The sequence below is a fragment of the Marmota marmota genome, unplaced genomic scaffold (assembly GCF_001458135.2).
Source record: "Marmota marmota marmota unplaced genomic scaffold, marMar, whole genome shotgun sequence".
Taxonomy (NCBI): Eukaryota; Metazoa; Chordata; class Mammalia; order Rodentia; family Sciuridae; genus Marmota; species Marmota marmota.
The window spans coordinates 39,623,051-39,637,694 of record NW_026000174.1 but is presented as its reverse complement, the minus strand read 5'-3'; the positions used below and the strand labels follow the sequence as shown (position 1 = coordinate 39,637,694).

General features: G+C 31.4%; 1 protein-coding gene and 1 non-coding gene across 4 annotated transcripts in view; both read right to left on the bottom strand.

Annotated features, from left to right (window-relative positions):
- Positions 1–238: 238 nt before the first annotated feature.
- Mettl15 (methyltransferase like 15) overlaps positions 239–14,644 on the bottom strand; it is a 225,817-nt gene continuing 211,411 nt past the window's right edge. For all 3 annotated transcript variants that reach the window (XM_048788522.1, XM_015477730.2, XM_048788523.1), the window contains exon 7: positions 239–3,222. In XM_048788522.1, the coding sequence (XP_048644479.1) occupies positions 2,780–3,222 (443 nt within the window). In that variant the 3' untranslated portion in view covers positions 239–2,779. The remainder of the gene's footprint in view (positions 3,223–14,644) is intronic.
- On the bottom strand, positions 6,823–7,014 carry LOC125612171. Its single transcript, XR_007342512.1, has one exon. It is a non-coding gene; the product is annotated as a U2 spliceosomal RNA (small nuclear RNA).

Sequence of the window (14,644 nt, the reverse complement as noted above, 5' to 3'; positions counted from 1 at the left end):
CATATATTACATGAAATATCAGATAAGACATACAGATATGATTAATACCTTTCAAAAAAATCCTAGAGACTTTGGAGAGAATGTCACTAATATACAAATTTTAAAACAAAGTGAATAAGTAGAGATATAAACTAAAATTAGCTATTAAATTTCATTTTTTAAATGATGAACAAAAAATAAGGGATACACTACATGATATCAATGCTAAGTTAAAATGATTCATACAAAGCAGTCAATATAGAGATTCAGAAATATTTTATTAGAAAAGTGTTGCATATTCATCCTAATAATCAATTTTTATTTTCTCTGTGTATTGTTTGAATTTCCCAAAGCCATCCTCCATAATTAACCATTTAAAACTCATTCACATATTTTATTATGCATTTTACAACAAAGCCTAATAACAAAACATTTAATATATTTTGCACTAAAACATTCTGAAACCAATTTGGTGTGTATTGAAGAAGTATTTTTCTCATCATATTACTCAAGATTTTGATCTGTCAGAGTATTAGTTTCCTAGGTTTTGCTGTAACATATTACCAGAAACTGGGTAGCTTAAAACAATAGAAATGTATTTTTTAACTGTTTTAGAGGCTAGAAGCCCCCAAACCAAGATGTCTGCAGGGTAGGTTCTTGCTGGAGATTCAGAGGGAGAATTTGTTTCTTGCTTTTGTCTTATCTTCTAGTGGTTGCCAACAATACTGAGTATACCTTAGCTTATAGACTTATCACTCCAATTTCTGCTTCCACCTTCAGGTCGTATTCACTTGTATCTCTGATCTTCTTATAAGGACATAAGTCACATTGGATTAAAGGCCATCCCTGCTCCAGTATGACATCATCTTAACTACTCATATCTGAAATGATGGTATTTCCAAATAAGGAAGCAGATGAATATTAGGACAACACTATCCAATCCAGTGCAATCAGTTTTAACTTGACATCAATGAAAAAATTCTCCATATTATACAGGATGTAAAAATGATTAATGAAATAGGTGAATCATTTTTTAATATAAGAGTGTGGTCTTTTATTTTCTAATCAGATACTCATATGGGAATTTACTATTGTAAATCTTTTTCATCCACAAATATATTTTACACATGAAGAGAAACATAAAATTCTTCAGGTAGGATTCAGGGGATTAACCTAAGTGCATTCTCTTGTTTATACTTTGAGCACATTCCCCAGATATTTTTCTAATCCTGATTTCATTGCAGGATTGTTTAGATTTAAATAAAGCCTATAAAATAAAAGCAGTGAACAAGTTTGGGGAGTAAAGTTAAATATTACATAGGTAAATAAAATGAGTCTGAGGTAAATATAGTCATGTTGATATTTCATTCACTTGGATTTTTCTATTAAGTATTTGTAATCATACTGGAAAGTATGAATGTTTTCTGTATTTGAAGAAATAGTTTACTGAGAAAATTAATGATTTCAAGAATTACTTAAGAGAATACTCATTTATATGTACCTTTAAACACCATCCTCCCACCCCACTCCATATACCCTTTGATTAATTATCTCCTGTTCATCTTTCAGGTCACAATCACGTTCTCAGACCTGGTTTCCTCCAACAGGTCGAATCTCTACCAGATACTTTTAAATTACACTGTATGCTTCTGTGTAGCATTTATCACTGTGTCCATTTCATATTGACTTTTGTGATTATTTAACTAACATCATTCTTGTCCACTAGACAACAAGCTTCACAGACAGGTACTATGGATCATGGGTATTGTACTTACCTTTGTTTCTCTAATGTCAAGTTCAGTACTTGCTGAATAACTGAATAAATTAGAAGTGCATACTTACTAATAAAAAATGACATGTGAATTATGAATCAATCTCATCAATTTGTTATAGAATACTCCACCAAGTGCAATTTTCCTGAAACAACTTTTTATCCTTATTATAGTTTCTATGTCTAGGTAGAAACATTAAGGGAGCATTAATTTTAAATATATTGAATAAATCAGACAGTTTCTTACTTCAAATAGCTCTACTGAATTCTTTTTAATAGTTCAATAAAAATGCAGAATTCAAACAAGTTTGTATTATTTACTAATAGTAATTCTGAGTTATTAAAATAGATATAATTGATATTAAATATAAATTCTGTGAAACACTTCTCTCATGGCAGTTAGGGAAATTCTATACTTTTATTTTGGAATTTATGAAAATTAGCGCATATCACTCTGAAAAAATCCTTTTAAAGCAATGAACTATAAATTTCAATAGTGAAATCCATAAGTATAATGCCATTTTAAAATAATATTTGAAAATTAAAACTTATAAAAAGGCTACTTTTAGAAAGCTACAGTAATTAATTATTTACCAATATGGAAGTTAAAATTCATTCCATATTATCATTAATTATTTGAGCCACAGAAAATCTGTTATAAATTTTAATATCTAAATTCAGAATTTAGGGCATGCAGAGAGATTATAATCTCTCTTTTACAGTTGGAGTTTACATATTTAGATAAACATAATATTTTTTTAAAAAATTTCCTGCTCAGAGAAAGAATTGAATTTCAGAAGTCAAATATAATGCAAGATAAACACATTTTTTTCCAGCCCCAAGATGCTGCTGCTCTGAGTTAAGCTTTGTATGTTATGTTAAAACTTCCTACAGTTTCTTTTGAGAAGAAAATAATTCTAAATACTATCAATTTCAAGGCTGTCCTATGCTTTAAGCTGGAGGTATTAACCTATTCATCACATAGACAAATAAATTAAAGAAACTGAGGGAAAAATTGAACATCAGATCTCATAATTTCATAGCTGCTCTAAGCTTGGCTGAGCGACCTCTGGGGTTATTTTGTACATCCCAATCTTCTGGAGTAAGCACTTTCTTATGTATCAATTCCCACATTAAAAGAGGTCTTACAGAGCTTCCTTCCTTATTTGCATGATATGAACTCAATTGGGATGTTTGTATTACCTTCTGTCTAACACTTAAGTTAAACTTTTCTGTCATGCTTATCCCAAGCAAAAACCTTTTGACAATGCGATCCTCTAATGAATGGAAGGAAAGGGCAACAAGACGACCACCAGGTTTCAGAAACTTCTGAGCTGTCTTCAGTCCCATGTGGAGTTCGTTGAGCTCATTATTCACGAATATTCGAAGAGCTTGGAAAGTCTTGGTAGCAATATGGGTAGATCTTTGTAGCAAGTCTTTTCGTGCATAAATAGCAGAGGGAGGAAATGCACCTAGGCATAGATTTTGTAAAAACAGAAAAAGAGGACATGTAACATTAATATTTCCACTGTAAATGTACTGAATTGTGTATAGTGTATGCATATTTAAGGAACTAAATTTTCTTAGAGATTGTGGAATTTCATTCATACTTCCCTTCCCTCCCTTATTTCCAAACATTCTTCCAAAGTTTAAAACTATGTATCACAAATGTCTTTCATGATTCATAAGGAGAACTAGAATCAAACAAGAAACAGAAAAAGAGAATGAGTAGATAAAAATCCATAACTTTCCAACTTTGCTGAAAAATGTTAAATCACAGCTATAAGAAACTCAAGGAACCACAAATAAAATAAACAAAGAAGATTGCACCTAGGTATATCATAATCAAACCACCACAAGTAAACAACAAAAAAATTCATGAGAAAAGCAAAGAAAACAACACATTAAATAAAGAACAAAATTGTGAATAATAGCATAGTGGAGATATAATACTGGAATAATATTCAAAGTGGAATACTATTCAAAGTGTTGAGAATAAAAAATATTTTCTAAGAAGTTATGTCCACTAAATTTTTTCTTCAAAAATAAAGACTGAGAGGACATTTTTAAGTGAACACAAAGTGAAACAATTCCTTGCTAACTACTTTGTATTCACAAAATGCTAAAGAAAATTCTTCAGGCTGAAATATAAGATGTCATGCACTATCTAGGCTATTAGAAAGGAATAAAAAATAGGTAATATATGCAAGTGCATATGTATTCTTCTCTTGATTTCCTAAAAGGCATAAGACTCTTTAAGCTAGTTTATAACATTTTACTCTTCGGTTTGTACTATGCATATAAACATATACTATATAACAAAAGCACAGAGAGAGAGAGTGGGTAAATGAAAGTATACTATTACAAGTTTCCTATATTTTATTGGAAGTAAAAATTGCATACTATGGTTCTACTATGAATCAAATAACAAAAAAATGCATTGAAATAAAACAAACAAAGCTAATAGAGAATAATACTACAAAATTGTTTATAATAAAAAACAGAAAAGAACAGAAAAAAGAAATAGAGACAAAATATATCAATAATTACATTAAACAAAAATGAACTAAAACTCCAATAAAATTGTGGAGACAAAGTAAAATGTGATTCCCTTTCCCTTTGATTAATATTATTTGTAAATTGTTAATGTTTCTAATTGGTGTTTTTCCCTCTAATTTTTAATTAATATATACCCTTTAATCTACCTTCCCTAATAAATATCTCATTATTCATAAAAAATTGTGGAGAGATTGTTTAATTGGAAAAACAGCAAGACCAAACTATATTTTCTTTACAGGCAAGGGATTTTAAAGATAAAAATATTAATAATTTGTAACAAGTAAATAAAAAGCTGGGCAAATTTATAACATATAGAAAGTAAAGTTAAAAATATGGACAAACTATATTAATATTGAAAAGAATAAGCTTTTTTTAAAGAGAAGAATTACTAAGAGCAAAAAAAGAAACATTGCCTATTGAGAACAAGGTCAATATAGTAGGAAGACACAAATAAAAAACATATGCATGTCTTAAAAGCAGACATATCAGGAATAGAGCCACATTTATAGATGTTTGTTTTTTGACCAAGTGATCAAGTTGTTTCAATGAGAAAGAACAGTCTTTTCAACAAAAATGAGTATACAAAAAAATAAACCTCAACCCTTATCTCATACTTTATATATAAAATTACTTTAAAACTGATCAGAATTGATAGATAATAAAGCTATAAACTACATATATAAACTGGTCAGAATTGATAGATACTAAAGCTATAAACTATTGACAAAGTTCTCTGATCCATAATATATAAAAAAATCTCACAACTTAAAAAGAAGGCCAAATAACTTATTTTAAAAATGGGAAAATGTTTAAAAAGGCACTTCAAAAAAGCTACGTAACATGCCTTTTCACAAACATCTGAAAAATGTTCAACATTATGGAAATGCAAATTAAAACTACACTGAAATATAAATACATATTGACTGTAAAGGCTATATCCTGGAATGATACTAACTTAGGTGAAACAGACCTGAACAGACATATAACAATGGAGGAGACTGAATCAATAAATAATTAAAAGTCTGCCCTCAGAGAAAAGCCCAGGCCCACATAACTTCATCATTGAATTCTACTGAACATAAAAAAAATATATTCATCAGCTCTTTCAAAAAACTGAAGAGGAAGGAGCACTTCCCAAATTATTCCATGAGGCCAGTACTAAAACCAAAGACATAACAAGAAAATTATAGACCAATATCTCTTATAAATATGTATATAAAAACCCTCAACAAATTACTAACAAAGTGAATTCAGCCAATTAAAAGGACTGACTATATACCATGACCAAGTGAGATTTATTCCTGGAATGCAATGTTTCAACACATGAAAATTGATCAGTATAATATATCACACTAGTAGAATAAAGGAAAAAGAGATCATATCAATTGATACAGAAATATATTTGATAAAGTTCAACATTATTATAATTAAAAATACTCAACAAAATAGGAATGGAAGAAAACCATACAAACACAATAAAATCTACATATGATCAAGAGATTTTCCTTTAAGATGAGGAACAAGATAGGATGCTGCTGCCAGCACTTCTATTTAACAGTGTTAGAAGTTCTAGTCAGATCAATTAGACAGGAAAAAGAGGGGGAAAAAGTGTTCAGATTGGAAAAATGTAAAATTATCTTAACAGAGATGGCATCATCTTGTAAGTTAAAAACTCCTATAACATTTCACTCATAGACACAAACTATTAGAATTAATAAATGAATTCAGCAAATTAGCAGGATAGAAAATTAGCATGCAAAAATCCATTGTGCTTCTATAATACCAGTAACAAAGAAAATGAAATTAACAATTCCACTCACAAGCATCAAAAAGAATGAAATGGTTAGAAATAAGTTAACAAAAGAAGTCCAAAATGTATGCTCTAAAAGTTATGTTTTTGAAAGAAACTTAAAAAGACCTAAATAAATGCAAAAACATTTTCTGTTCAAGAATTGGAAAACTTAACATTGTTAAAATGGCAATACTCTCCTAACTGTTCAGACTCAATGCTTTCCCTATCAGAATACCAGTTGAATTTGGGTATAAATGACAAGCTGATTTATATGGAATTACAAGAGACCCAGAACAATCCAAATGATCTAGGGGAAAAAGTAAAGTAGGAGAACTTACAGATTTCAAAACTTACTACAAAGTAACAGCAAACAAGATAGTGTGGTACTGGAGAAACAATAGAGAGGTCAATGAAATATGATTGAGAGTCAAAAAATAAATCCATCCATCTATGGTGTGCTAAGATCATACAGTAGAGAAAATCTTTTGCACAAATGGTGTTTGGTTTATAGAACAGCTCAAAATGGATCAAAACCTAATTTTAAGAACAAAATTATAAAATCCTTAGAGGAAAACAGGGATAAATCTTCCTGACTTTGAATTCAGTAAGAGATTCTTTATAAAAAGACAATGTATAGAATGGGAAAAAATTTGTAAATCATATATAAGGGATTTATATCCAAAATATAGAAAAGTAAACTGTATAATGTTACATGTATGGTATTGTCTACATCATTTTTTACAACCTGCACAGAAAAACAGACATGTCCTATCCAATTAAAAAATGAGATAAACAAAAATGCTAATTTTAAGTAAATTAATGTTTTCCTTAAGCTCACATATATGAATTACATATACATGTTGGCATATATGAATTACTACACTTGATCTTAGCCAAAAGGCCGAGAAGCGATACGAATTACAATATAATGCTCAATTGATTTATTTAGGAATATTTCTTCGATTTAAGTAGGTCCTTGGAAAATATTATTCCATAGAGAAATGTTTCTATTTCAGATTATCTACAAATGACAATATGACAAGATAACTGCAATTCTGGCATTTCAATATCTTTAACATGGTCTTACAAAAGATAAAATTAAACAAGTCCTGTACCTTAGTTCACATTACAGTAATCTGTACATCCAGCAGTGTACACATAACTGATTTTCTCTGAGAATTGGAACAGAGAAGAGAAATATCTAACAAGCACCAGAGTTGAGAAACTGGCTGTCTAAAGTTAACAATTAGTGTGAAGAGCTCATTCTTTCCTCTACAAAACTACTTTGCCAAAGCGTTGAAAATATTAGACACTGGGGAATTTATACTCCAACAACTAGGTCTTTCAGAAACAAGATGTCAATGTCAAAGCTTAAGAGGAAGGACAGGGGCTGGGGTTGTGGCTCAGAGGTAAAGTGCTTGACTGGCATGTGTGAGGCACTGGGTTCGATCCTCAGCACCACGTAAAATAAAGATATTATGTCCACCTACAACTAAAAAATAAATGTGTGGTTTTTTTCAAAGAGGAAGGACAGCTTCTTTAAATTTGACATAGAGAAATGTGTTTCAGAATATTCTAAGAATCCAAACAAATAAGCAACTGGTCCTATTTTGGGGCCTGGACTTAAAGGAAGCTTCAGGAAAGCTAAATTCTGAAAGTCCTTGCCTAATCCAAGACTAATTTTCACAAAGGAGAAACATAATATAAAATACATTTTAACATACACATATTTTCACATAAAATAGGAAGTAAACAGCATGAATGTTTACTTCTGTATCATAGGACATTTTTGTCTTAATGATTTAAAATATTTTTTCTTAGCATTAATATTTTGCAGAAATTAAAATCATGACCCAACACAGCAATCACTTAATTTTCTTGAAATTTTATCACAGAACTTCCATTTCAAAGATATTTATTTAAGGATGTAGTTTTTAAACATAGTGTTGAATTAGCCATGCCTGGCTCCATGCATACCTGGCTCCATGTTAACTAAATTAAAAGATAAAAGCAGAAATATTTCTATGCTATTGTCACTGAATACATTTTTAAAAATTAATCAAACAGGCAATGTTTCATAAAAAATAACAAAATAATATTTGAAATTATCCTATACATTCTACTATGAACACAGCATTGGTTTATTTGACATTGCAAAAATATGTTAGTCATTTCTGTTTACCAGCTAAACTAGCACTGTCCTATGGCAGTAGAATAGACATAGTTTATAATTTATTCAGTTGGCTAGTTGTACAACTGTGAAATTTTTTTGTGTGTAGTACTGGGAATCCAGGACCTTATGTATATTAAGTACACACTCTACAACTGAGCTACAGCCCCAGACCCAACTATGAGATTCTTGATTAATGCTTTTAATTTGAGGATACCTGTTTTTATTTCAAAATATGTACAGAAAATGAGATTTCATTAATACTTTATTTCATAAAATTTAAAATTTTTATAAAAATCATAATCACATTAGATATACACATATTATAAATGAGGCTCTTGCTGACAAATTAGCATCACTGAATTAGAGAAAATTTTCTTTGTAAGATCTAATGATGTCACAGAGAATGAACATAAGAGCTTTCATTTATCCTTAGGTGTTAAATGTAATAGAATAACCCTAATCCATGAAGCTTTCCTTCTGGGGATATCTTATTATTATTTATGGAATTCTGACTTGGATTTTGTCCAGTGGATTTCTTGGAAAGGACTGGTCTGATTGTCATGTTGTAGATATTAGGTATCCTTCTAAAGCTCATGTATGAAACAATGCAATAAAGATTAGAGGTGAAAGGATTGGGTTATGAGAATCTTAACTAATCAGTGTGTTGAACTGTTGACAGGGATTAACTGAGTGGTGACTATAGGCAGATAGGGAGTGCTGGAAGAGATGGGTCATTGGGAGAGTGCCTTTGGGTTATATATTTTGTGAGCTGGGGTTAGTCTCTCTCTGCTTTCTGGTACCACATCCTGGGTTGCTTTCCTCTACCACACTCTTCTGCCATAATGTCCTGCCTTAACTTGAGCTCTGAGGAATGGAGTTAGTCATCTATGGACTGAGACCTGTAAAACCATAAGCCCTAAAATAGACTTTCATTCCTCTAAAAAAACTGTTGTCAGGTCTTTAGTCACAGTAGTTAAAAAGCTGACTAAAACAGATTTCTAGGTGTGGTCCTATTAATCTCCTCAAGTCTTATCTTTAGAGATGAGAGAGTTACATGGATCTGCTATGGGCAATGAGTTCTGTGGAAGACTGTGCTATTCTTCTGGGGATCAAAGACACATAGCCTCCTTTATTTTGGGAAGGTTAAATTTCAGGACTAATTTTCCTTGATACTAATACTTTGTGTCTGTAACTTAAAGGAAGAAAGGCTAACAATGCAAATTGTGTAAAGTGAAATTTTAAAAGAGTGTAAAATAAGCATATGTCAATGGGCATTTAAGAACAACACATCAACTGGCAATGGTACATACAGATAGATATGAAGAAAAAAATCGAAGTATATTTAGGCAAGGTTTTTCAAATTATTAAACTAAAAGATAAGTAAATGTCCTGTACCTCTGAAAAAAGCAAAAATATGTTTCCTTCTTAGAGTAACTGTTCAGAGAACAAAAGGCAGAGTTTTCTTAGGTATGTACAGACTAGGTAGAAATACCTGCTAACAAGTCACCAGGGGAAAAAAAAAAGATGCAAAAACTTCACTAGATTCAATGCCTACCCACATGCTGCACTCTGAATTAGGCCATAGGAAGAAAAATACTAATGAGATAGACAGGGGCCCTGCCCTTGAGGAGGTCACTATTTTACAATTTTTCTTCACCCCTTTCTAATCTCCCCTACTCTTTTATCAGAAATAGAAACCGGCCTCTCTGCTTTTCCATTTCCTGAGTTTAATCACAGCATCTAGTATAGCTAATTTCTTTGATTAAGAAATAGAGTAGATAAGATGGCAGATATGGTCTCAATCACAATTTGGGTCATTTGTTTTGTTGAACAGAGAAAAATCTCCTTTTCATGCTTCACAGTCCATCAATGGACTTAGTTAACATAGGACCAATGTATATTAGTTCTAAGTGGGAAGAGGTATGCTTACCCTCCATATAACATTAACCACACTTTACTGTAATTACCAGTTTACTTCTCTGTTTCACTCATTTGGTTCAGATCTCCCTGCATACAAGAAGTACTTTATGCTCACTCTTATATCCCTAGTACTTCACAGAGAAGCCTATGATTCTTAATGGAGTGCCCATTACAGTCACCTGTAGATGTTTTTGATTAAAATAAAAATGCGTGGCCCCACTCTAGTCCTACCAAATCAGGCTTCAAGGGTTCATTATCCAGAAATCTCTACTTTTATAAAGCATCACAGAGAATTTTGACATGCAGTCAAGATTAAAAACTACTAGGGGTAAATATTCTAAATATGTTGAAAAGATAATGAATAAATAAGGAATTGAAAGAAAGAAAGAATGAATGAATGAACAAGAAATCCAGGACTTAGTGCAAAGAGTTTCATTTACAATGAATGACAAAATGAAAAGCACAGTATTTCTAGTCACAGAAAACATTACTAACAGCATTATAAAAAACATCATATAAGCCTAGTCCTCTATGCAAAATGTGATTATGGGTACCAAATTATGATGTTAATGGGGTAAATGATCTCTAAAATTTGCTAGCAATTTTCATTATCTCAATATAAAAGATAATTATATCTTGATAATGACTGGGCATATCATTAATCAAATATTGTATATGTAATGGAGTATCTTCAAATATCTTTAGGAAATGTATAACTTGCAAGGCCCTATTATATGAAATAAAACAAGTATGGAAGGTAAACTTTATTTTTAATATGGTTTTGCAGAATAAACAGCATTTGTAAAATTAGAAATTTATATCTCAAAAAAATCATTAAGATCTTCAATGACCTGCCGTGTGGAAGAGGAGAGCACCTGCCTACCCTCAGCCCTGCCCACCTTATAGAAGAGGACAGTGTCTGCTGGCCTCATGCCTGAACTGCCACATGAGGAGAGTGACCCCGACCGTGCCCATGAGCAGAACAAACTGTTCTCAATTTCAAGAATCAAACAGGCCACAAAACAATAATACTAGGTGATTTTAACACACCTCTCTCACCTCTCTCACACTGGATAGATATTCCAAACAAGAACTAAAAAAATAAACTCTAGAACTCAATAATACAATCAATAATTTAGACTTCATAGGCATATACAGAATATTTCATCCTTCAACAAGTGAATACACATTTTTCTCAGTAGCACATGGATCCTTCTCTAAAATAGACCATAAATTATGCCACAAAGCAAGTCTTAGTAAATACAAAAAAATAGAGATACTACCCTGCATTCTATCAAATCATAATGTAATGAAATTAGAAATCAATGATAAAATAAAAAATAGGAGCTACTCCAATAACTGGAGACTAAATAGTATGATATTGAATGACAAATGGATAGCAGAAGACATCAGGGAGAAGATAAAAAAAATTCCTAGAGGTTAATGAGAACTGTGATACAACATATCAAAATCTGTGGGACACCATAAAGACAGGGCTAAGAGGAAAGTTCATTGCATTGAGCTCATTCATTAAAAGAATAAAAAAAATAAGTAAATGACTTGACATAATATCTTAAAGCCCTAGAAAAAGAACATATTAACATAAAAGCAGCAAAGACAGAAAATAATTAAAATTAGGGCTAAAATCAATGAAATAAAAACAATTGAAAAAATTGACAAAACAAAATTTGAATAAATAAATAAAATTGATAAATCCTCATCCATTCTAATCACAAGGAGAGAGAAAATTCAAATCATTAACATTCATGATGGAAAGGAAATATCACAATAGACACCACTAAAATACAGAAGATAATTAGAAACTATTTTGAAAATTTATACTCCAATAAAATAGAAAATCTCAATGACACTAACAAATTTCTAGAGAAACATGATATCTGCCCAAACTGAATCAGGAAGACATACACCATTTAAATAGTTCAATTTTGAGAAGACATCATTAAAAGACTACCAACCAAGAAAAGCCCAGGAACAGAGGATTCTCAGCCGAGTTCTACAAGATCTTTAAAGAAGAACTAAAACCAATACTCTCAAATTATTCCATGAAATAGAAAAGGAGGGAACCCTTCCAAATTCATTCTATAAGGCTAGTATCATCCTGATACTTGAACCAGACCAAGACATATCAAGGAAAGAAAACTTTAGGCTGATATTCCTGATGAACATACATGCAAAAATTCTCAATAAAATTTTGCCAATCACATACAAAAACATATTAAAAAGACAGTGCACCATGATCAAGTGAGGTTCATCCCAGGGATACAAAGTTGGTTCAACGTATAGAACCAATATACACAATTCATCACATCAATAGAATTAAAGATAAGAATCATATAATAATCTCAATAGATGTGGAAAAATCACTTGATAAAAATACAACACCCTTTCATGTTCAAAACACTAGAAAAACTAGGATAGTAGGAACATACCTCAATACTGTAAAAGCTATTTGTGCTAAGTCCAAGGCCAACATCATTCTAAATAGAGAAAAATTGAAAACATTCCCTCTAAAAACTGGAACAAGAGAGGGATGCCCTCTTTCACCACTTCTATTCAACATAGTCCTTGAAACTCTAGCCAGAACAATTAGGCAAAAGAAGGAATACGAATAGGAAAGAAGAAATCAAACTATCACTATTTGCCCAAGACATGATTCTATACCTAGAGGATCCAAAAAATTCCACCAGAAAACTTTTAGAACTAATAAATAAATTCAGCAAAGTACTGGGGTATAAAATCAATACCCATAAATCAAATGCATTTCTCTATATCAGTGATGAATCCTCTGAAAGAGAAATTAGGAGGACTACCCCGTTCACAATAGCCTCAAAATAAATAAATAAGTAAAATAGTTGGGAATTAGTCTAACAAAAGAGGTGAAAGATCTCTATAATGAAAACTACAGAACATTAAAGAAAGAAATTAAAGAAGACCTTAGAAGATGGAATGATCTCCCATTTTCTTGGATATGGAGAATTAATATTATCAAAATGGCCATACTATCAAAAGTGTTATACAGATTTAATGCAATTCCAATTAAAATCCCAACAATATTCCTCATAGAAATAGAAAAAACAATCATGAAACTCTTTGGAAAAACAAGAGACCCAGAATAGCCAAAGCAATCCTTAGCAAGAAGAGTAAAGCAGGAGGCATTACAATACCAGGCATTAGATTATACTACAGAGCTACAGTAACAAAAACAACATGGTATTGGCACCAAAATAGACATGTAGACCAAGGGTACAGAATAGAAGACACAGAGACAAACTCACATAAATACAGTTATCTCATACTAGATAAAGGTGCTGAAAACATACATTGGAGAAAAGATAGCCTCTTCAACATATGCTGCTGGGAAAACTGAAAATCCATATGCAGCAAAATGAAATTAAACCACACTCTCTCTCCATGCACAAAACTCAAACAAAGTGGATCAAGAACTTATGAATTAGATCAGAGATTCTATACATAATAGAAAAAAAAGTAGAACCAATCTTCATCATGTCGAATTAGGTCCTAACTTCCTTAACAAGACTTCTACAAGCTCAAGAAATAAAATCACAAATCAATAAATGGGATGGATTCAAACTAAAAAGATTCTTCTCAGCAAAGGAAACAATCAATGTCAAGAGAGAGGCCACAGAGTAGGAGAAAATCCTTACCACATGCATATAAGATAAAGCACTAATTTCCAGTATATACAAAGAACTAAAACAAACTTAATACCAGAAAAAAAAAAAAAAAACCCAATCAATAAATGGGCTAAGGAACTGAACAGACACTTCTCAGAAGAAGAAATACAACTGATCAACAAATATATGAAAAATGTTCAATATCTCTAGTAATTAGAGAAATGCAAATCCAAACTACTCAAAGATTTCATCTCACTCTAGTCAAAATGGCAGTTGTCAAGAATACAAGCAACAATAAATGCTGGTAAGGATGTGAGGAAAAAGGTCCAATCCATACATTGTTGATGAGACTGTAAATTGGTGCAACCAATCCGGAAATCAGTATAAAGATTCATTAAAAAATCTGGAATGGAACCACCATTTTGATCCAACTATCCCCCCTCCTTGGTCTATACCCTAAGGACATAAAATCAGCATACTATACTGACTCAGCCACATCAATGTTTATAACAGCTCAATTCACAATAGCTAACTGTGGAACCAACCTTGATGTCCCTCAATAGATGAATGGATAAAGAAACTATGGTATGTGTATGTATATGTATGTGTGTGTGTGTATACACATATACATACACACAATGTAATATGACTCAACATTAAAAAAGAATAAAATTATGGAATTTACAGGTAAATGGATGGAGTTGGAGAATATCATGCTAAGCCAATCACAAAAAAACAAAGGCCAAATTTTTCTCTGATAAGTGGATGCTGATCCATAATGGGGTGGGGTGGAG